Source organism: Oncorhynchus mykiss, chromosome 6 (genome assembly GCF_013265735.2).
Source record: "Oncorhynchus mykiss isolate Arlee chromosome 6, USDA_OmykA_1.1, whole genome shotgun sequence".
Classification (NCBI taxonomy): Eukaryota; Metazoa; Chordata; class Actinopteri; order Salmoniformes; family Salmonidae; genus Oncorhynchus; species Oncorhynchus mykiss.
The window spans coordinates 39,089,696-39,114,746 of NC_048570.1; the positions used below are offsets into that span (position 1 = coordinate 39,089,696).

The 25,051-nt window shown below is 43.6% G+C and overlaps 1 protein-coding gene across 1 annotated transcript; it reads right to left on the bottom strand.

Moving 5' to 3' along the window:
• Nucleotides 1-535: 535 nt before the first annotated feature.
• Nucleotides 536-16,926, bottom strand: ercc6l2 (excision repair cross-complementation group 6-like 2). The gene is made up of 20 exons (XM_021606433.2): nucleotides 16,619-16,926; nucleotides 15,137-15,461; nucleotides 14,933-15,041; nucleotides 14,689-14,805; nucleotides 14,338-14,531; nucleotides 14,038-14,199; nucleotides 13,627-13,834; nucleotides 13,205-13,345; nucleotides 12,857-12,973; nucleotides 12,645-12,764; nucleotides 12,420-12,491; nucleotides 10,130-10,275; nucleotides 9,807-9,902; nucleotides 8,797-8,896; nucleotides 7,841-7,993; nucleotides 7,642-7,719; nucleotides 4,206-5,292; nucleotides 3,833-3,987; nucleotides 3,504-3,676; nucleotides 536-1,847 (listed from the first exon to the last, which is right to left on the bottom strand). The coding sequence occupies exons 1-20, from the start codon at nucleotides 16,650-16,652 to the stop codon at nucleotides 689-691; spliced, it is 4,746 nt and encodes a 1,581-aa protein (XP_021462108.2). The 5' UTR covers nucleotides 16,653-16,926; the 3' UTR covers nucleotides 536-688.
• Nucleotides 16,927-25,051: the final 8,125 nt, after the last annotated feature.

Genomic DNA, 25,051 nt, shown 5'->3' on the forward strand with positions numbered 1-25,051 from the left:
TGGTGGGCCACGACCCACAGATTTATTTTTTTGCTCTAATGGTGCAGCAGCGGCCTCCACTCTGAGGCCATTAGAAGCAGAGCTGAGCCCAACCACAGCCTGTCATTTTGCAGACTACTGATGCGGGAAGGAGCGCCCCGACATGCACCCACCACAGGCCCTGCCCCCAGACAGCCCCTGGCCCACTTCCCATACACACCGTCTATTGAGAAAGAGTATATAAGAAAACTAGTCAAAGCCTTGCGGAAGACAGAAACACAGACAAAGAGACAAAGTGTGAGTGAGGGGGGGGGGGGGGGGGGGGGGTTAGGGAGATTTGTATTAGGACCACCAAGGGTCCTGCCATGTAGGTGGTCAGACATGAGATTCTCAGGCTGGTGGTCACTAATTAGTTGAGCAGGAAACATGGGTTACCACCACTGACACAGTCAGACCATGTCTGGCCCAAGTCAATGGCACATGGCATTAATGTTCTGAATTACAATGTACATTTTCATACATGAGCACGCACACACATGGTTTGTCTACACGGTTGACACACACACACACACACACACACACGTACTTATCGATCTATAATTTCAGGATAGGTTACAGTAACCAAAACGATTACATTTTTCGTTTAAAAAAAAGCATAAGAATAATAAAAGTCGAACGCAAAATACATGTCGTCATGTCTCCCCCAGAATCACTTCTTCCACAGGAACTTGTCGTTCCTCTTCCAAAGTGACGTGTTCCCTTTCTCCTCTCCTCCCCCTGTTCCTCCTCTGGCCCTGACGCTAGCACTCTCACACACCCTCTCTACCTCCGACAGGTCCGTCAGTTTGTTGATCCTCTCCTCGTTACCCTCCTCCAAAATGTCCCAGAAGTCTCTGTGGCTGTTCTTTGACCTCTCAGGGGCTGGAGAGAAAAGTGGTGTAATGGGGTGTGTGAGGGGTGTGGTGATGGATCGAGAGGGACGAGTAGTACTAGAAGAAGGGCCTGGGACGGATTTTGTCAGGGGCCGAGGGTGGGGTGTGCTGGGCGGTTTGGGAGGCGTTGTAGGGTGACAGGAGGCAGGTGTGGCAGAGTGAGAAGTGGGTGTAAAGACAGCCTGTGAAGTAGGGGTTTTTGGGAAGCCCGTCTGAGGCTCTGAGGAGGCCTTGCTTCTGGGTCGCAGCAGGTCGTCCAGGATGGAGGTGTCTCCTAGCAGCTCTGTGAGGAGGACCTGCTGGCTGGGGGGAGAGGAAGGCTGAGCTCTGTACCGCTGCCTCCCCACAACCTCACTCTTCCTGGGGGAGGACAGCAGGCTGCTCCTCCCTCTCGGAGGGCTGGCTGTGGGCTTAGCCTGGGGATGGCTGAGAGCTGAAGAAGAGGAGGAGGAGGAAACGGGTTGAGCTCTAGAGGCCCCTGGTCCCAGAGGACTACTCCTACTATTGTCCAGGTCTGAGCTGGAGCACTGAGCAGCTCTGGACATTCCACTATTACCACTCTTCTTCTTCCCTCCTCTGGCGTTCCGGACCCTCTGCTCCTCAGAAGAGGGAACATCCCTCTGGGGTTCTGGAACGGACCTATGTCGGGTTCTAGGTTCTGCTTGGGGTTCTAGAGCAACTCTCTGGTTCCTTTTGGAGTTGGGTCTGTGTTTGGTTGTAGAGGAGGAGGAAGGGGTTGTCCTGTCAACTTTGGGCTTTGCTGTGTGTGGTTCAGCGAAGTTCTCCCTGATGGTGGAAGCCACCTCAGGGCCCTGGTCAGTGTAGTACTGTCGTAGCTGAGCCAGTCTCTGGGCAGAGGTACTCCTCAGAACCTCCTCAGCAAACTGTCTCAATGAAACAGGTCCAAGTACACACGCCATCTCCTCCAGCTGCTGCCTACATGGGGAACACACACACAGGATTCGGCTCAGAGAGCGTAGAAAAGTTGCGTGATAACATATTAGAAAATAGGAAAATGTTGGCTTGAAAGTAAGTGAGCTTGATGCTTCGTGGATATATATACAAAGGTATGTGGACACTCTTTCAAATGAATGGATTTCGCTATTTCAGCCACACCCGTTGCTGACAGGTGTGTAAAATCGAGCACACAGCCATGCAATCTCCATAGACAAACATTGGCAGTAGAATGGCCTTACTGATGAGCTCAGTGACGTTCAACGTAGCACTGTCATAGGATGCCACCTTTCCAACAAGTCAGTTCATCAAATTTCTGCTCTGCTAGAGCTGCTATTGTGAAGTGGAAACGTCTAGGAACAACAACGGCTCAGCCGCGAAGTGGTAGGCCACACAAGCTCATAGAAAACTGTTCATCGGGAGCTTCATGTAATGGGTTTCCATGGCTGAGCAGCCACACACAAGCCTAAGATCACCAGGCGCAATGCCATGTGTCGGCTGGAGTGGTGTAAAGCTCGCCGCCATTGGACTCTGGAGCAGTGGAAACACGTTCTCTGGAGTGATGCATCATGCTTCACCATCTGGCAGTCCGACGGACTAATCTGGGTTTGGCGGATGCCAGGAGAAAGCTATCTGCTGTAATGCATACTGTCATCTGTAAAGTTTGGCGGAGGAGGATTAATGGTCTGGGGCTGTTTTTCATGGTTCAGGCTAGGCTCCTTAGTTCCAGTGAAGGGAAATCTTAACGCTACAGCATACAATGACATTATATTCTGTGCTTCCAACTTTGTGGAAGGCCCTTTCCTGTTTCAGCATGAGAATGCCCCAGTGCACAAAGCGAGATCCATACAGAAATGGTTTGTCGAGGTCAGTGTGGAAGAACTTAATTGGCCTGCACAGAGCCCTGACCTCAACCCCATCGAACACATTTGGGATGAATTGGAGCGCAAACAGCGAGGCCCAACATCAGTTCCCGACCTCACTAATGCTCTTGTGGCTGAATGGAAGCAAGTCCCTGCAGCAATGTTCCAAAATCTAGTGGAAAGCCTTCCCAGAAGAGTGGAGGCTGTTATAGCAGCAAAGGGGGACCAACTCCATATTAATGCCCATGATTTTGGAATGAGATGTTCAACGAGCAGGTCCACATATGTTTGGTTATGTTGTGTATATTTAGGATACATTTCTGATCATCATGGAATGATATAGGGTCCTTTTTCTAAGACAGGCGCAACTGTCCCCAAAAACAACATGGACAAACCATATTCTGTCACAGCCATTAAAACAGGAACTAACCATATTCTGTCACAGCAATTAAAACAGGAACTAACCATATTCTGTCACAGCCATTAAAACAGGAACTAACCATATTCTGTCACAGCTATTAAAACAGGAACTAACCATATTCTGGGAGTCTCAGGATAACTGTGGTATTGGAGGGGAAAGGCAGTACTGTAGAGCCTGAACACAACTGGCTAATCTTTGGCAAGGTTCTGGGAAATGGTTGAGAGGGTTACCTAAGAGGTGGTCTCACACACACACACACACGAAGGAGAACCCCTTTCTACCAGTTAAGGGCGCTGCACACCATAACGGTGGTTAGATTTGGCTCTCTGCCCTGCCCTACCAGGAATAACTCACCTTCGGATGGTTCCGGGGGTCTCTCCGATAATGACGGTGGTGTGTTGGGTGGGGTGGTGGACGCTCCTGATGGTGTGTGTGACTGGGTGGTCCACACTGGGTCTGTGCACTGCTCCCACCCAACCAACATCATTATGGGAAGTATGGAATGGTGGAGTGTGTTCAGGCTGGGTCTGTAAAATACGCACACGCACAGATTTGATCAATTTATTCTAATCACACTGACAAGGAAGGGACAAGGAAAAGGGGTTAGGGAGTTGATTTGGAATAGGACACTAGACTATCGACTCGTTGGGTGGTTTGGGCTTCACCAGGTAGTGAGTGTGTACCTTCTGTGTGTCCCGGAGTTCATTGGCTGGAAGCTGGGAGAACCTCCTGCGCTCAAACACGTCTCTGAGAGCGGCTCTGCTGATTCGCTCCTCGGCCTTGCTCCCGCCCACCATATGTTGGTTAGAGTGGGTGTAAACCACCTCCCGTACACCACCTACAACACACACACAAATAGGAGATATAAGTCTGTACTTACAGGCAAATTCTACTCTAACTCTTGGTATAGAATTGGGCCTGTATCCCAGAAACATCTCAGAGTAGCAGTCCTGCTCTCCTCTGAGATGCTTTGTGAATACAAGCCCCTGATGTTTGCTGACACACATGATACGACAGTAGTTTTTTTTTATTTTTTTTATCCCATTTTGACCTTACCTAACACATTGTCAATCGTTCCACAGGGCGGTCCTTTGGCAGAAGGGACAGTCTGGTTCACTTTTGGGTTTTTCAGACCTGTAAACGCCCTCGCTCCGTGTTGGTCTGTCTGTGGGCCTGGGCCATGATTGTGGTTCTGTGGGGCTGTAACAGATCGGACTCTTTCGACTGGAGTGTGGTTTTCGTCTGAGGAGGTAAAAGTCTCAATGTCCTCTGCTTGTCTGGTTCTTCTACTCTGGTCTACTGGTCTGTTGCTGGTCTCTCTCTTACTACCACCATCTCTCCCCATCTCCCTCCTCCTCAGGTGTGCTGGGGGTCTCTTAAGCACATGAGTTTGTGCACAAGGTCTGATTAGCTCCTCAATGTCTATGTCCTCAGACTCAGAGTCAAACACCACCTGGTGCATTCTGGAAACTGGAGTTTTAGTGTTAGATCGTTTGCTTCCACTGGAGGGGGGTGAATCATCATCACTGTCCTCCTCCACCCTCCTCTTCCTCCTTATTCCTTGTTTCAGATTTGGTATTTTTCTCCCCATGTCATCACTCTCTCCTGACAGTGTAACAGGATCATGGTCTCGCCCCCTCTGTCCATCCCATCTCCCTCCATTCCTTTCTTCCTCTCTCTCAGAGCCACTGGAGACGTCCCAGTCGTTCTTCAGAGGAGCTGCATCCAAGTGGTTCCCACCCTTGGGGGCCAATGTAGGGGTCTGGGGGCCTCCACTCCCTGCGGTGCTGAGGCCCTTTGGTGCCATAGCAGAAGTGTCTTCATCACTGTCCTCCTCAGAATCACTCCTTCCCCCCTCACTCTGGCTATGCTCCCCTGATTCTGACCCTGATCCAGCCCTGACCCCTGACCTCTGGAGCAACCTGGAGAAGCCATGCTGAAGGAGACTGAGTCGGCCAGGAAGGGTAGTGTTCGCCTTCTCCACCTTACTCCTGCCCCCCTGTTCCCCCTCCTCCTCACTGCCACTGCTGAAGTCCAGCACCCCCCTGGTTGTTGCCCTGGGGATCCTCGAGGGCCCTACACTGCCAATCGCCCCTCCATTGCCCAGTTCACAGTGGTCCCTTGCGGAAACCTCCCCAGCCTCCTGCAACACAAGGTCAGAGTCTTCATATTTAAAAAAATATATATATAAACTATTTTTAAACCCTTGGCCCAAGATTGGTAATTTACAGGTCTTATTATGAGCTCGCTTTTGCTAAGGTGGGAGGGATGGCAATATCGGAGGTTTGTCATTAAAAACATTGGCCAACGTGCCAATTTCAGGCAGCGCTGGTGGGGATATTTAAACCAACTGAAGGCTGGTCTTAGAGGTAACGCGGTTGGTTAAGGCATGGATTTGAACAGCGGAAGAGCAACCTACCCAGCAGTGATGCACAGTTCCCATATGCACATGGAACAAGAGAGAGGCAATTTTTTTTTGTCCATACACCTCATATTTAGAAATATAAAAAAAGTCATGTTTTTTTGTTGAATTTGATAAAATAAAATCAAGCATAGCCTCGCCTCATCTCAATGAAGGCTGCTTTTTTGTTGTTGTCCTGACCAAAGCATTCGCTAAGTAGTCAAGACCATTGATAAAGGGTTTGGCTCGGGAGACCGCTCCAAAATAAATCTTCATCACCAAACCTTTATTTAAAGATCAAGTTTAGGAGCAGCAAAACGGTGAGTGGACAGCCCATTTTTTATCTATGTGTTGTACATTATTTTAGCTAGCTCCTGTTATCATTTGTTATGTGCGTAAAACCCCCTTCACGTAGGCTACATGTTCATATGCCCATCGTGGAACGGGAGATGAGATGTTGCCGGTGACCCTCGTATTTAGAAACAAGTTAATTTCCTGTAACAATGGCTTGTTTTCCGTTGAATTTTTAAAAACATTTTTTTTAACTCAGCAGGCTACCATTACCCTACTATAACGAAAGCTGGTTCGACAGCAATGCGTCTGGTGTCTTTCTTATCCTGGCCACGCATTAGCTTATTCATAAAAAGGTACTTAAAAATGGTCTACTAGTGAGGCTTTTAGCCCCATTTCGGCTTGTATTCATCTCCGTTTCCAAAGAGCGCCTCTTGTCCGGTCACCAAAGACGTGCTTCCTCATAACATATTCAAATTCTTCAGTTCTATAACGCCATATCAACGGTAGGCATAGGTTAGATCTTGTTTATTGAGAACGTGCCTCATGCATTCAATACAATTTACAGGAGCCTAGTATTTTTTGAGAAGTGCGATGCTTAAAGACATGTAGGCCTATACTCGTATTAGCCAATCACAACAATGTTGACTGTCAACACTCCAAACATAGAGAAAACATGGCTGTTTTTTTCGTTGTTATGACTCGTTAGGCTACTGTAGTCTATGCTCTTTCATAAACTGTAGTATTAATCCACAATTGACTAGAACGAGAATGTTCCGTGGCCCCAGCACGAATTGGAGTTGATGACCGCGCAAAGATCGTGATATATTGAGCCATGAAACACGGCGACTGGCCAGTGAGCCAGCTATTACGCTCACAATTCCCGCTGTGAAAATAGCAAAAAAATGTAGGACAAACAAAAAGACGTATAGCTCTACCGTCAGTGCTAAGATTTACCACTGCGTTAGGTCTGGTAGGAAAGCAGCACTAATGAGATCGACAAAGCTATGGAGTCTTCTGTATGTTGTATTTGGTTGTGACCTGGGGCTGATGGCATCACCAGGCTACAGAACAGGATTGGTCATTCATAAAGAATTTAGCAGTGCTAGGTAATGCAAAGATGCTTGTAACAATAAATCAGCCATACATAAATGTGACATGCCATGAGTCATGAATATGAAACAATAGGATACATTGTAGCTTTTATAGCGTGCATGGGAGTTATGCGAGGGCCTTTATGAGTGGGACCACCTACAGCGATACTAATCTTATGGTTTTTGCCAACCAGATGACTCCTCCGTTGTGTGTGTGTGTGTGTGTGAATACACCCTGGTGTATTGTCTATGGCTATTAAAGTCTGAACATCCCCCGGTACATACCCAGCCTACTAAAAAGGGACAGTTGTGTTGGGTCTTAGCTGGGAACTGTCACAGTAGATAGAAGCCAAACTACTGGGTAAATAAATACCACACAACAGAACAGACGGCCTTCAGTGTGGTCTGGTCCTGGCATTACAGAGGGATAATTATGTCCATCTGTTGGGACACTATCACAGAGAGAATGCGAAAGCGAGATGGGGGGGGGGGGGGGGGATGGGGGAAAAGGGGGAGAGAGAGAAGAGTAAGAAGGGGCCGGTGAAGGAGAGACAGGAAGACGCACGTGTGAGGAATTGTCTCTTTCACGTGGGAATGAAGGGATGAGAGGGAATGGAGGGATGAGAGGGCCGCCTGGGAAAGGAGAGGGAGTGAGAGATGGGAAAGACGCGCCCGTCACGGGTCCCTGAGAAAGGCAGTTACTCACGCTCTCGCTCTTCCTCTCCTCCTCTTCCCCTGTGTGGGTGCTGGACGTCATTACTCCTACCTCCACTCGTCCCTCCCGCTGAGAGGAACACACGCACACACACACTTGAGCATACATGTACATAAACAGAAATAGAAATACACACAAACATGTAACACACAGTACCAGGGTTGTCCACACAGGCTGTTTGACTTCTGACCTCCAGTATTCTCCTGGTGAGGCAGGTCCCCTGGGTCTGCAGCCTGAAGAGGTTCTGTATCCCAAACAGCTCCCCCTTCTGGTCGTCGGACCCCTGCACTGCATCAAAGTACCGCCGGGCACTCTCCTTACCCATCACAGAAGACTGCAACTGCTGCAGAGTCACAGACAGGGATGGAGGGAGAACATTAGATGGTTGGTTTCCCCATCTAAATACCAATATCAAATGGGTCGTTCCATTTCAGCAAGCCATTGTTTTGAATTGGTTTCTGTAGTTAAGAACATATCGGATAAGCATTCCTGCAACAGTATTTTTGTTGAAATATAATTTGATCTGAGAAACTAAGCTAATTGATTGCACCCTAACTGGCCATTTCAATGTATAGGATTAATCTAATATTCAATAAATATAGTATCCAACATCCGATTTGGACCAAACCTCTTAAAACCGACTACGGGAGGAATCCAAATAAAATGGTCAAAAGTCACCTACAGAACTCCCAAAGCTCACACCAACATCCATTATATAATATCAGTTTGACAAGTAGTATGAAGTTGCGTATTGGAGTATTGTTTATTCATACTATGTAATATATTCTCAGTGAATTTGGTGATGTGTTTTCCCCTTGTTCAGAGAAATTAGCCATTGAAGTAGCTTGCATTTTCCCCCATAAATTAGTGTGAAAGTACCAGCTTTGCCCACAAGATATCGCTATTCCTGCTACCGCCACACCCGTTTATCCATTTTTCTGGTCTCGTGTTTAATAAATGGATCGCAACATTTTCTTTGCAACTTTGGGTAGAAAATGAATAGTTTTTGCTCATGATGAAAATACATTGTGTGGTTATCCTCACAATTCAAGCCAATCCTCCATGAAAGCAATTTAGAAATCCTCAAAACACAATAATTATATGTGCAGACAGCATACTGTGATGAAAGTCTTAGGATGACTGTACCTGTTTGTAGACCTGGCGCAGGTAGATGACCTCCTCCACTGTTCCCAGAGAGATGAGTCTGAACACTTTCACGTCCCTGCACTGGCCTATACGATACGCCCTGAGGAGAGGTCACACACACTGTCAAGTCCTTACACTGGCCTATACGATACGCCCTGAGGAGAGGTAACATACTGTCACGTCCCTGCACTGGCCTATACGATACGCCCTGAGGAGAGGTCACATCATGGAAATAAAAAGGAATAGAAGAGGGGTCCCCATTCAGGTCAATAAGCCATAAAGGGTGACCTATGGGTCCCACACCCCCATACCAGCACAGAGATCACTGTTGTTAACAGTGGCATTGTGTATACAGACATAGAATATGAGACTGAAAAGATTTGGCATGGGTCCCCAGATCCTCAAAACGTTCTACAGCTGTACCATCGAGAGCATCTGGTTGCATCATCACCAGGTATGGTAACTGCTCGGCATCTGACCGTAAGGCGCACCAGAGGGTAGTGCGTACGGCCCAGTACATCACTGGGTCCAAGCTTCCTGCCATCCAGTAATAGGCGGTGTCAGAGGAAAGCCCATAAAATTGTCAGAGACTCTAGTCACCCAAGTAATAGACTCTTTTCTCTGCTACAACACCGCAAGCTGTACCGGATGGCCAAGTCTAGGACCCCCTCCATTTATTTTGTACACTGCTGCTACTTGATGTTTTATCCCTTCACCCCTACCTACATGTACAAATTACCGCAACTAACCTGTACCCCTTGTATATAGCCTCGTTATTGTTAATTACACTTTTTTACTTTAGTTTATTTGGTAAATATTTTCTTAACTCTTCTTGAACTGCGATGTTGATTAAGCGCTTGTAAGTAAGCATTTCATGGTAAGGTCTACATTTGTATTCGGCGCATGTGACAAAGTTTGATTTGATACAACAAATTGGAAAGAACCCTGTAAGGTTCTATGACTATGTACTTCTATGTAAGTACATGGCATGTATGGATATTGCAGCATACCTGTCAATTGCCTGCAGGTCATTGGCAGGGTTCCAGGTGGGATCAAACAGGACCACAATGTTGGCCCCCACAAAGTTCAGGCCCAGACCCCCTGCCCTGGGGGGGAAAAAACAGACAAGCGAACCTACAGTCAGTGGTCCATTCATTTCAAACATTGTTGTGTCTCAACTGGCACGCTATTCCCTATATAGTGCACTACTTTTGAGCAGGGCCGTGCACTATGTAGGGAATAGGGTGCCATTTGGGGGACACACATCCAACACAATCATATTGCTGTGCTCTGTTAAAGCAGAGCTATGAGGGGTGGTGGGAGTGGCACTGACATGGTGGAGACAAGGCAGAGGTTAATGTCAGGGCAGCTGTTGAACTCTTTGACGATCTTCAGCCTCTCTCTGGGCTTGGTGTTGCCATCCAATCTGCTATACTCCAGCCCATCTGCCATGCAGTAGCTCTCCAGCACGTCCAGCAACTGAAGGGTTAACACAGTATATTGAGAACACTTCCTTTTGGTGGCGTGTTACCAAATCAAATGTATTTATTTATAGCCCTTCGTACATCAGCTGATATCTCAAAGTGCTGTACAGAAACCCAGCCTAAAACCCCAAACAGCAAGCAATGCAGGTGTAGAAGCACGGTGACTAGGAAAAACTCCCTAGAAAGGCCAAAACCTAGGAAGAAACCTAGAGAGGAACCAGGCTATGCCGGGTGGAGATTATAATAGAACATGGCCAAGATGTTCAAATGTTCATAAATGACCACAAGTATAAAGGGCATTGGGAAAGTATTCAGACCCCTTCCCTTTTCCAAAGTTTGTTACAGTACAGCCTTATTCTAGGATAGATTAAATAAACATGTTCCTCATCAATCTACACACAATATCCCATAATGACAAACCGAAAACGGCTTTTAGAAATGTTTGCAAAATGTATTATGTATTCAAAATAAAAAACAGAAATACCATATTTACATAAGTATTCAGACCCTTTGCTATGACACTCGAAATTGAGCTCAGGTGCATCCTTTTTCCATTGATCATCCTTGAGATGTTTCTACAACTTGATTACCACCTGTGGTAAATTCATTGATTGGACATGATTTGGAAAGGCACAAACACCTGTCTATATAAAGGTACCACAATTGACAGTGCATGTCAGAGCAAAAACCAAGCCATGAGGTCGAAAGAATTGTCAGATCTGGGGAAGGGTACCAAAACATTTCTGCTGCATTGAAGGCCCCCAAGAACACAGTGGCCTCCATCATTGTTAAATTTAATAAGTTTAGAACCACCAAGACTCTTCCTAAAGCTGGCCGAACAGCCAAACTGAGCAATCGGGGGGAGGAGGTGACCAAGAACCCGATGGTCACTGATAGTGCTCCAGAGTTCTTCTGTGGAGATGGGAGAACCTTCCAGAACGAAAACAATCTCTGCAGCACTCCACCAATCAGGACTTTATGGTAGAGTGGCTCATGACAGCCTGATTGGAGTTTGCCAAAAGGCACCTAAAGGACTCTCCGACCATAAGAAACAAGATTCTCTGGTCTGATGAAACCAAGATTAAGCTTTTTGGCCTGAATACCAAGCATCACATCTGGATGAAACCTGGCACCATCCCTACAGAGAAGCATAGTGGTGTGGTATCATGCTGTGGAAATGTTTTCCAGTGGCAGGGACTGGGAGACTAGAAAGGATCAAGGCAAAGATGAACGAATCGAAGTACAGAGATCCTTGATGAAAACCTGCTCCAGAGCGCTCATGACCTCAGACTGGGGCGAAGGTTCACCTTCCAACAGGACAAAAACCCTAAGCACAGCCAAAACAACGCGGGAGCGGCTTTGGGACACGTTTCTGAATGTCCTTGAGTGGTCCAGACAGAGCCAGGACTTGAACCCGATCAAACATCTCGGGACAGACCTGAAAATAGCTATGCAGCGACGCTTCCCATCCAACCTGACAGAGCTTGAGAGGATCTGCAGAGACGAAATGGGAGAAACTCCCCAAATACAGGTGTGCCAAGCTTATAGCGCCATACCCAAGAAGAATCGAGGCTATAATCGCTGCCAAAGGTGCTTCAACAAAGTAAAAGGCAATTCAAAAGTTCATTTATTTTTACTATTTTCTACATCATTGAAAATATATATCAGTTTCTTATTTTTAATACATTTGCAAAAAAATATCTAAACCTGTTTTTGCTTTGTCGTTATTGGTTAATGCGTGTATATTTATGAAGGAAAAAACTACTTAATTTTAGAATAAGGCTAAAACGTAATAAAATGTGGAAAAAGTCATTGGGTCTGAATACTTTGATTGCACTGTACGCTTAAAGGGATAGTTTCCTCATCGTGTAAGCAGTCTATGGACAAAGTAAGGAAGACAGCAATCAATGCTTTGGTTGTGTCTGAACTAGAGCTCTGACACCATCTAAAGACAAAGTACATGATCTCACCATTATCTACCACAGCCATTCTCCTACACAACACACTTACAGATCCCCCGACTCTCACACATGACATCTACAGTACATACACACAAACACAGAGAGACACACACATACAAACAGTTCGACACAAATGACAGAATCCCTGTGGCTACCAAACACAATTAAAACGTTTTACCTTAGTGGAGAGGGAGAATAATAGCACTTTGTCTTTTCTCTGCGTGTAATGTTTCAACAACCTCTGGAGAACCTATGACAGGGTGTAGAGGAGGAGGGATATCAACCAAGGATCCAGATGAGACATACTTCTCTTAAAAACCTGATACTATATGTAAACATATGAGCCTACCTAACTACCTTTGCCATTCACGTGACATGACTTTTGTCCTCGTGACCAACCTACCTTCATCTTTCCGCTGTACATGGGGTCTGACATGGCCTCAAATGCTGCCTGCTTGCATTTCTCTGTGAAGTCAGGAAACTTCTGGAACACCTTCTCACAGATCTCATTCACATACTGCTCCTGAGAGAGCACAGTATGTCCAGATGTTAAACCAAACAGAACTTGTCACGTTCAGTAAAATAATAACCAGGACTTCACTTGTGAGAGCGTACCTGCTTTTTGCTGGTGTTCCACTTGGATTGCAGCAAAGCCACGTGGTTGGCCACCTTCCTGAGAATGGCCAAGTAACTGAAGTACAGGTCTGTCACACGCACACCCCGAGCATTCACCTGTAGTTTACAAGAAAACAAACATTTACATCACCTCCCAGGGAAGGCCTATCACAATAAAGTCAACATTACTGACAACATTGTGACCATTGCTTAGTCTAGGTGACCTATAAAGACCAAACAATGATTCAAACCTTCACTGAACTAAAGAGTGCAAAACGGTTAATAACAGATTTCTTCATAGCGGGTCAAATAGAGGTTATAACACAACTGTTCCTGTCATAAGCTGACCTTGTAGCAGCACTTCCTGCGGGAGTGTCCACTGTGACAGTCACACTTCTCTGAGGAGCGCAAGAGCAGGGTGACGTCCTCCGTGTCCAGTACCGCCTGGTACACAGTCTGCTGGAACGACGTCAGCGAACAGTACACCACCTGGCCATAGATGGAGGAGCCATTCACTTAGTGAGATGTTTGAAACCACCTGCTAGACCAGGGATATTCACATTAAAGGCCAGAGAATTCATTCAATTAGGGTTGTAAAATTCCGGTAACTTTCCCAAAATTCCCAGCTTTTCCATGAATCCTTGTTGGAAAATTCCTGAAATCAGGAGAGAATAAGCAGGAATACTCCCAACTAGGATTTCTGGAAAAGTTACCAGAATTGCACAACCCTAATTCATGAACATGAACCCTGTGTGGAAGTCTCCACTCACCCTGTCGTCTTTTTTGGGCAGCTGCTCTCTAATAAGAGCCTTGGTCCTCCGGAGAAACCAATGGGAGAGCTTCGCAGCCAGGGCCCGGACCGCCCTCCTGCCCGTCGCTAGGGCCCGCTTAGTTACGCTGTGCTTCTGCCCCAGTTCGATGGGGTCCGAAAACATATTCTTGAAGTTACCCAGGCTGCCAAGGCAACGAGGGATGGCCCTGAAGTACACAAAGGAAGAAGGTCAATCCCAAGAGAAAGAGTGGTTTGGTGAATGGTGGCACTGGGTATTGGGAGGTTTTTTGGGGTAACCTCTTGACTCTACATCATTGCACTAATACGTGTCTAATAAAGGGTAATCAGTCGTACTGTAGCAGCAGTGATAGAAACAGTAGTAGTAGTTATATTGCCAGTGTAGACCCACCAGTCCATGACACACCAGAGCTCGTCCAGGTTGTTCTGCAGGATTGTGCCAGTGAGGCCAACTCTGACCGGACACCTCAGATCCTTCATTGCCCCAGTGATCTGGGAGTTGGGGTTCTTGATCTTGTGGGCCTCGTCCACTATCACAGCAGACCAGTCAATGCTGGAATTGAAGACCGGCCACACAGTCAAAATGCGTGGCAGGCTTATAGGTGGAGTTTCACAGTAGGATTAGGAAACGGGTCTACTGTGGTTTCAGGCTACACACGCCAACACACCTAATTATCTTAGCTAACGTTACCTGTTAAACTGCTCCAGATAGAGGCGTAGGGTCTCGTAGGTGGTGAGGGCGATCTCAGAGCGTCCCCTCCGGATGCGAGCCAGCTCCTCCTCTTTCCTCAGACCGTGGACTACAACGGTCAGGAAGTGACCCCACGTCTCCAGCTCCTCTTTCCAGTTGTACAGCACCGACAGAGGGGCCACAATCAAGAACACCTGGGCACAACCATGGATAATATAACAACACCTACACAGGACCCTAACAGAGAGCATGGGCATGCACATGTGGGTTTTTAACATTTTTGTAACTATCAGTCAGTTTTCAGCCACAAAGAGTGCTACCCTTGTGGGAAATCTATAGCTCAATATCTACCTTTCGGGGTTTGCTTCGCTGTGTGGGGATCTGAGTAAGAAGAAACTGAGGCCTGTTGTTCTCAATGTCTTCCCATGTCCCTGTTTTACCCAGCACAGCAGCCAGGAAACCAATGACCTGTTGACAGACACACACATCAGTCATGAACAGCAGGTCTTTCTTCACATGATAACTCCAATAGTGCTAATACTCTAGCTACATACCGTCAACAATCAGGTTTCTGCAGAGACAGTCTAGTTTTTACCTGAATGGTCTTGCCCAGACCCATGTCATCTCCCAGGATACATCCTCTCGACTGGGCATAGTTGTCATAGATGAACTGGATCCCTTCCTTCTGGTAGTACCTCAGGTACCTGTTGACGGCATCTGATTAAGGCCCCATTCGTACAGCAAAAACAACCTGGGAAGCCCAGCAAAATCCCAGCTTCCTAGTTAACAGCTCACGTACCTGTTGATGGTGTATGGGACTGCCACACCACTCTGTGACAACACCAAGGGCTCTGATGGCCCGGGGGGTGTCTGGCTGCAGAGGAATAGAGGCTTCTCCTGGGCAGACACTACACTGGTGGACGACTGGTTTGCGTCTGGTCTCTGGAGTTTACAGACTGGAAAGACTGCCTCCTCTTCTTCATCTTCATCATGTTGCTCTGTGAACTTCACCAATGCCATGTCCTCACCATGAGAAGTGGAAGGGAGTTTCTGGATTGTCCCCTCTCGTAGTAGGGTGCCATCTCTGAGGCTGGGAGCGAGGCATCTGTCGCCCTCATGCCACACTGTTTATGGGAGGGAGGGAAAATCATGGCTTGGTTAGTTATGTCAGGTTAGCTATATAAATACCTAGACAGCAAGCAGTGTTGGGGAGTAGTGAACTACATGTAATTTAACTACTATAAATGAAAAGAATGGGTGAAGTCGGCAAGAATGTACTTTATTTTCGGCATCAGACCTGCTGAATGCTCACTTGAAACAGTTTTTGTTTTTAATAGGCTAAATTACCAGTGGTGACCCATCATTCAGGGCAGGTTTTGAGCCCCACCCGTTAAGCTAAAAAAATATATATATTTTGTGTTGCCTGTTTTGCATGTGATTCTGGCATTAATACATGTCACATATCAGTTTGCAAACAATGTTAAAAAAAAATAGATATAATATTGAGCCGCATACAGTTGAGTAAGGCAGCTCCAAAATAGAGGTGTTTCAGCCTAGCTCAGCGCTTTCTGTGGTGGTGGGGCAGGCAGCAGAAAATACAGAGCGTAGAGGTTGGTAATGTTCTCTAGTTACACCATGAATGGCTCAATGTTCTGTCACTCATGGGGACACTACGTCGCCGCAAACTCTACGGGGAGAGTTGGACATCCTTGGGTGCTGCCATAGAGTTACATTAGAAGTGCCCATCCAAGAAGGCTCAAGATCATTGGCCACAGATAAAATTATGTCAAATCATGCTATTTGATTGGACTGCACATGTCAACATCATACCTTCAAAATCTTAGCTAGCAAGCAAGACAAGCAGTCATCATGAATCACGTTGACAATCTACTGGCAAATCCTTTTCAATCCTTGTCATATGAAGAGAAATGTAGCATCGCTAAGGGATTCACTCCGTGGTGCTGAAAAGAAAACTCTGCTGTTGGGACAGCTTTATGTAGACCTAAAAGTTTCTGAAAGTTGTCACCATGTATCTGCTGTGTAGTGGCTTTGCTGGAATCCATCTAAAAACATTTAGGGGAATTTGCCTCACCAAGATTTAACTTAACGTTCCATGCTAAAATCACCACCGTAAATTACACATTCTGTTAACATCCAACTCAAGACAATGTGAGCTTAACAGTTAACTTATGCTACTAGCTAGCTATGTGACTGTTTTGAGAAACAAACTTTTAAAGCTCAACGAGCTAATTATCTCCCATTAAGCGTCTGCGTAACAAACCTTTTATGTCAGCTGTGGAAGTTGAAGCCATCATCCAAAAGCATTGTGGCAAGCTGTAACTAGCTAAAGCATAAGCAGACAAGCTCACGTTAACTAGTAAGACAAGTCTCTTCACTGTCTGGCAAAGACATTGCTCAGACAGTAAAATAGCGTTTAGTTAGTTAGCTAAATTTACACTCGATAACTAATTTATTTAGTATTTTGACGGGGCAGTAATATGTATAGCTAGCTAGCTAGATCTTTGAGACATATCTTGCCCGTACTTGTCAGCGTCGCTAGCTAGCAAGCGTTCTGCTGTTTATCTAGTTTAAGCATTCGGCGTCGCACTTTCAACAATCACCCTGGCTGCCAAAACACAAATTGTCAATTCAAACGAAACTAATAATAAAACCAAAATATAATTAAACGTGTTCTTTATTTTCCCCGAAATATCTAAAAGTGAACATTTATAATTGCTTCAATATGTTAATATTAATAGAAAGTGCTACCTGTTGTACAATTTAGGCCCAGCGGAAGGGAACGCTGACGCAACCAAATCAAACGTCGTATTCGGAGATTTTTTGCTTATATCCAAGTGTATTGATAGTGAGTGTGTTACTACAAATATTTATACTATTCCCCTCACAGACCGTAGGGCCATTTTACATTGATATCAAAATATTTACCCCTGATGCTAACATCGGTAGAGCATCCTACTGGAAGCTAAAAAGCTCATTATTAAATAATGATATAGTTAAGTTTGAGGTTAAAGATCTGCTTTCACACTTTTGGGAAAGGGCTTGTGAAGAAAAATCTTATTGCAAGAACTGGGAGCTCTTTAAATTTGAGCTGTCCAAATACCTTAGAAAACATGGTAGTAATCTTGCTAAGACCAGAAGAGCTGAGGAGGAAAAGGTGATCATTAAGATAACTTCCCTTTCTCAGAGGTCCCCAGCCGCCCTCTCGGGGGAGGAGAAGATGGAACTAATTGAGTTACAAAATAAACTGGATAATATATATAGATTAAAAGCAGAAGGAGCCTTTATTAGATCTAGGAAAAAATAGATTGAGGAGGGAGAACAGAATTCATCCTATTTCTTTAGACTTGTGAAATATCACTGTACAAATAACACTATCCATAAGTTAAACATTGATGGTGTTATTACAGATGACCAAAAAGTAATCGCTAAATACTGTAACAATTTTTACAGGAAATTGTATTGTATAGCTCTACGTACTGTCAGGAATCCACAGATATGTTTTTTGGCTCACTGAATAATGTTCACTCTTTCAGTGATATATAATCTAAACAGTGTGATGAACCCATCAAAGTTGAAGAGATTATAGAGTCTATCAAACATCTAAAGAACAATAAATCACCAGGTGTTGATGGAATTACATCAGAAGTTTACTAATTATTTTCTGAACAAGTAGCTCCCTTCCTATTTGAAGTCTTTTTAGAGAGTATTAAAAACAATGTTCTCCCTCCTACAATGAGTCAGGGGTTAATAACACTGATACCTAAGCCTAAAAAAGAAGTGCTGCTCATCGATAACTGGCGTCCAATTTGTCTTCTTAATTATGACTATAAGGTATTAGCCTTACTACTAGAAAAAATAATTAAAGAAGTCCTGGATGCAATCATTGATGAAACACAGTCTGGCTTCATGAGGAACAGACATATTTCTAACAATATCAAACTAGTATTAGACATACTTGACTACTCAGACCTCACTTGGCTTTGGGGATTTTTTTCTGTAAGACTATTAAGACTATACAAATCAAATCAAACAAATGGTAACAGCTCCGTCAAATTGAAATATGGCACCTCACCTAGATTTGAGTTATTTTGTATTTTTTTATTTAACCTTTATTTAACCAGGTAGGCTAGTTGAGAACAAGTTCGCATTTGCAACTGCGACCTGGCCAAGATCAAGCAAAGGAGTGTGACACAGACAACAACACAGAGTTACACATGGAGTAAACAATAAACAAGCCAATAACACAAACAAGTCAATGACACAGTAGAAAAAAGAAAGTCTATATACGGTGTGTGCAAAAGGCATGAGGAGCTAGGCAATAAATAGGCCATAGGAGCGAATAATTACAATTTAGCACTGGAGTGATAAGTGTGCAGATGATGATGTGCAAGTAGAGATACTGGTGTGCAAAAGAGCAGAAAAGTAAATCAAATAAAAACAGTATGGGGATGAGGTAGGTAGATTGGGTGGGCTATTTACAGATGGACTATGTACAGCTGCAGTGACCGGTTAGCTGCTCAGATAGTTGATGTTTAAAGTTGGTGAGGGAAATAAGTCTCCAACTTCAGCGATTTTTGCAATTCATTCCAGTCACTGGCAGCAGAGAACTGTACGGAAAGGCGGCCAAATTAGGTGTTGGCTTTGGGGATGATCAGTGAGATATACCTGCTGGAACGTGTGCTACGGGTGGGTGTTGTTATCATGACCAGTGAACTGAGATAACGCAGAGCTTTACCTAGCATAGACTTATAGATGACCTGGAGCCAGTGGGTCTGGCGACGAATATGTAGCGCTAAAGAGAGGAATTAGGCAAGGTTGTCCTATCTCTCCGTACCTGTTTTTATTAATCACCCAACTTCTTACTAATTCTTTAAATACAGTGCCTTGCGAAAGTATTCGGCCCCCTTGAACTTTGCGACCTTTTGCCACATTTCAGGCTTCAAACATAAAGATATAAAACTGTATTTTTTTGTGAAGAATCAACAACAAGTGGGACACAATCGTGAAGTGGAACGACATTTATTGGATATTTCAAACTTTTTTAACAAATCTAAAACTGAAAAATTGGGCGTGCAAAATTATTCAGCCCCCTTAAGTTAATACTTTGTAGCGCCACCTTTTGCTGCAATTACAGCTGTAAGTCGCTTGGGGTATGTCTCTATCAGTTTTGCACATCGAGAGACTGAAATCTTTTCCCATTCCTCCTTGCAAAACAGCTCGAGCTCAGTGAGGTTGGATGGAGAGCATTTGTGAACAGCAGTTTTCAGTTCTTTCCACAGATTCTCGATTGGATTCAGGTCTGGAATTTGACTTGGCCATTCTAACACCTGGATATGTTTATTTTTGAACCATTCCATTGTAGATTTTGCTTTATGTTTTGGATCATTGTCTTGTTGGAAGACAAATCTCCGTCCCAGTCTCAGGTCTTTTGCAGACTCCATCAGGTTTTCTTCCAGAATGGTCCTGTATTTGGCTCCATCCATCTTCCCATCAATTTTAACCATCTTCCCTGTCCCTGCTGAAGAAAAGCAGGCCCAAACCATGATGCTGCCACCACCATGTTTGACAGTGGGGATGGTGTGTTCAGCTGTGTTGCTTTTACGCCAAACATAACGTTTTGCATTGTTGCCAAAAAGTTCAATTTTGGTTTCATCTGACCAGAGCACCTTCTTCCACATGTTTGGTGTGTCTCCCAGGTGGCTTGTGGCAAACTTTAAACGACACTTTTTATGGATATCTTTAAGAAATGGCTTTCTTCTTGCCACTCTTCCATAAAGGCCAGATTTGTGCAATATACGACTGATTGTTGTCCTATGGACAGAGTCTCCCACCTCAGCTGTAGATCTCTGCAGTTCATCCAGAGTGATCATGGGCCTCTTGGCTGCATCTCTGATCAGTCTTCTCCTTGTATGAGCTGAAAGTTTAGAGGGATGGCCAGTTCTTGGTAGATTTGCAGTGGTCTGATACTCCTTCCATTTCAATATTATCACTGGCACAGTGCTCCTTGGGATGTTTAAAGCTTGGGAAATCTTTTTGTATCCAAATCCGGCTTTAAACTTCTTCACAACAGTATCTCGGACCTGCCTGGTGTGTTCCTTGTTCTTCATGATGCTCTCTGCGCTTTTAACGGACCTCTGAGACTATCACAGTGCAGGTGCATTTATACGGAGACTTGATTACACACAGGTGGATTGTATTTATCATCATTAGTCATTTAGGTCAACATTGGATCATTCAGAGATCCTCACTGAACTTCTGGAGAGAGTTTGCTGCACTGAAAGTAAAGGGGCTGAATAATTTTGCACGCCCAATTTTTCAGTTTTTGATTTGTTAAAAAAGTTTGAAATATCCAATAAATGTCGTTCCACTTCATGATTGTGTCCCACTTGTTGTTGATTCTTCACAAAAAAATACAGTTTTATATCTTTATGTTTGAAGCCTGAAATGTGGCAAAAGGTCGCAAAGTTCAAGGGGGCCGAATACTTTCGCAAGGCACTGTAATAGTCCTGTACAGGGTATTTCCATAGCTGGTAAAGAAATTATTATAAGCCAGCTGGCTGATGATACTACACTTTTTCTGAAAGATGGTAACCACATTCCTATATCGATCAATGTGATACAAACCTTTTCCAAAGTGTCTGGTCTATATCTTAACAATAATAAATGTGAACTCATGGCTGTCAAAGATTGGGTGACACCTGCATATTATGGTATTCCAGTAAAAGAAGATATTACATATTTAGGCATAACCATTACAACGGATCAGAAGTCTAGAGGCTTACTAAATTGTAACCCTTTTATTTAAAAAAAACAACAGAAGAAGCTAAATCAATGGCTACAGAGGGACTTGTCTTTAAAAGGAAGAGTCCTGATAACCAAGGCTGAAGGTATCTCTAGACTAACATATGGTGCTCTATCTTTATATCTTGACAGTAAAATATGCAAGGAGATAGACCAGATGCTTTTCAACTTTCTGTGGAGAAACTGTACCCATTACATTAGGAAAACTGTTGTAATGAACACTTATGAGAATGGTGGGCTGAATTTTCTGGACTTTACTACCTTAAACAACACTTTTAAGATCAATTGGATAAAACAACTCCTAAGAAGACCCACTTCTATGTGGAATTTTATTCCTCATCATGTCTTCTCTACTTTTGGTGTCCTTAACTTCATGTTGATTTGCAAATATAATATGGACAAAGTTCCAGTGACAGTTTCTGCTTTTCATCGGCAGGTTGTCCTTAATTTCTAAGCATAATTTATCTCCACACAGATATTATATATGGAAAAATTGGGATATATTGTTTAAAAATACTTATTTGTTTTGGAAATATTGGTTCCGAAATAATATCCTATTGGTGAGCCAACTGGTTAATGCAGAGGGTATTTCACTCAGTTCTAAGGAATTCTTATCACTTTACAAGGTCCCAGTAACACCTAAAGATTTCGCAATTGTTTTAGATGCCATTCCTTCAGGTGTTGCTTTATTATTCAGGAACGTGTCAAGACCTGACCCTCAGAGCCAACCTTCCATTAACCCTGTTGACTCATCAGTAGGAAAGATTTGTTTCTCTTTTGGTCCATTCAACAACCGAGCGATACAAACCTTGTTAAATCAGGATGTTGCATGACCTTATGTCAAGCCTTATTGGAACGGATTTATTGATAATATCTGTTGGAAAAAAGTTTGGATGTTGCCACACACATACCTACTTGTTAACAAAATTAAGGAAGCTTCCTTTAAAATTATTCATAAATATTATCCTGCCAACCACTATATGAAGACGTTTAAGGAAAACATCAACTCAAATTGCTCCTTTTGTAATGACCACCCAGAAACAGTGTTGCATCTTTTTTGGCATTGTATTCATGTAAGGAAACTGTGGCAAGACATCAGTAGATTTATAATTGAACACATTTACGAAGATCTTACACTATTGTGGAGAGATATACAGCTTGGATTCTTTACCTATGATAGAAATAAGCAGAAAATGTTTTATGTAATTAATTTCATTATTCTTTTGGCCAAATTTCATATTCAGAAATGTAAATTTACAAACAAAAAAAATACATTTTCTTACCTTACAAAAAGAAATTGAACTGTCTTTGAAGACAATTAAATACTCTACTAACAAAATCTGTTAGAATAAATAAGTGTATGTATGTCCTTGTGTAATGTGATATTGTACCCCCTAGCCCAATTGTCCTTTGTATATTATTAATATATTATTGTGTTCCCAAATGTACTTTCTGTATTGATTTGTTGTTAATAAAAAATATTTTTTTAAATTGTTGTATTCGGCACATGACAAATCACAAATTTACGACCTCTTTCACAATGATGTAGAGTTAAAAATAAGAAAATAAAAACACAAGAGGAATAATATACACAGTAATTAACATACAGGGAGTACCAGTATCATATTTATGTGGAGGGATATGAGGTAGTTGAGGTAGATATCAAGATACTGTATATAATTTAAAGTAGCAGCAGCGTATATGATGAGTCATCTCTGTATACACATCGCAAGACCCGCTGGTTGATGCTTATTTATAATGCACTTTTAGGCCTCACTCCCCTCTATCTGAGATGCCTACTGCAGCCTTCATCCTCCACATACAACACCTGTTCTGCCAGTCACGTTCTGTTCAAGGTCCCCAAAGCACACACATCCCTCCTCTGTTCAGTTTGGTGCAGCTAGCGACTGAAAAGAGCTGAAAAAAACACTCAAACTGAACCGTTTTATACCCATCATGAGGTTGATCTACATCTCTTCATTCAAAGACTCAATCACGGACACTCTTACTGACAGTTGTGGCTGTGATGTATTGTTGTCTCTACCTTTTTGCCCTTTGTGCTGTTGTCTGTGCCCAATAATTGTTTGTACCATGTTTTGTGCTTCTACCACGTTGTGCTGCTGCCATGTTGTGTTGCTACCATGTTGTTGTCATGTTGTGTTGCTACCATGCTGTGTTTTCCTGTGTTGTTGCCATGCTATGTTGTTGTCTTAGAGCTCTCTTTATGTAGTGTTATGGTATCTCTCTTGTCGTGATGTGTGTTTTGTCCTATATTTTTATTTTATTTTACATTTTTAATCCCATCTCCCGCAAGGAGGCCTTTTGCCTTCTGGTAGGCCGTCATTGTAAATAAGAATTTGTTCTTAACTGACTTGACTAGATAAATAAATAAAAATGTCTGTATGTATGTGTGTGGGTGTGTGTTATGTGTGTGTGTGTGTGTGTGTGTAATGCGTGTGTACCCAGCTAACAAGGGAGAGAGAAAGTTAATGTTCCCCTAATGTTTGAGTGTCCAGTTTTCCGTTAGTTAGTGGAATATTCTATCTATGTTAGCAAAAACCTTCTGAGAACCTTTTTACATGTTTTGGCATTAGAGTTAGGGGAACATTCCCTTAATGGCAAACAGAACATACCCAGAACGTGGTTGCCATGTTCTCAGATTATCCCATATTAACCTTTCATGGGACGTTGCAAGGACATTCATGTCTCCAGTTTTCTGTGGGTTAGGAGAATATTTCATCAGCGTCCACCAAACATACACAGAACACAGTACAGTTTAAGATCAGAGATGCCAATTTTTTTTCATGAGCATGGTATTATTTATATTACAGCATATTGGATGACTGTCATTCATATTCAAGTCACACAGCTCAATGTAACAGCGATAGGCTTTGGCTACTACATGATACTAGAATTTTCCCTATACCTATCAAGAGGTTACTACAACTTAGCCTATGAAGGAAAGTTTACAACGTAGGTGCACCGGTTGAGAGAAACATTTGAGTAATCAAGGTGACAGACAGTGACACATTCAATACTGCCTTGCACACTCTTGCGGTATTCTAGCTGATCTAGGTTGTAATCATTAGTCCAAAGAGTTGCTAACAGGAGTTTATATTGAACAAATTCAGGTATGTTTATCCTGGTTTCATTCTGTTTGCTTGCATTTAAGAAACGTTTTTCAACAGAATCAGCGGAATGAATACACCCGTTCACCTGTAAACACAGTTCACTTTCATAGCAGCCACATACAAACAGTGTGGTCAGTTTGCTCGTTGTATAATTCCTTCTTGCAACTACGCGCTCTCCTCCTCTCACCTTTTCCCTTTGCTTGTGGATTTCATTGCACAACACAACAGCTGTCTGTGACTAGGCGAAAAAACCTTTCCAAGCGAAACCTTCATACCATAACCGCTAACCGCTACACACAGCCTACGTCATTGTCACCATATTAGCTAACGACATAGTCAACAGCTACTAGAACTAACGCTTTAGTAAACCCGCTACAATCATGCAGTACAGTGTACAGCAAGCAGTTTAGCAGTTACACTGGCTGTCCCCATGTGGCAATAAATGAATAAAGCCAAAAGCTTAACATGACTTGGAAGAGTTCCAGTGTTGGATAGCCATAGACAGCTAGGTAGCATAGCATCCCTCTCTTTTGGAGAAATATGGTTATCTCTCTCTCTCTCTCCTTCGCATGGTTTCCATGTTCAAGGAACATAAGATATTAATGTTCTAGACACACTTCAAGAACATTTCTGTGTATCAGTTGTCAGGACATCACCTGATGGTCCCAAAAAAAGAAGCTCTTTGTTTGTTGGCAAGGTTAGGGATACTTCAAATGTTTTCAACTTAAATATTTGATTACATTGTGTCTGTTCATTTACAC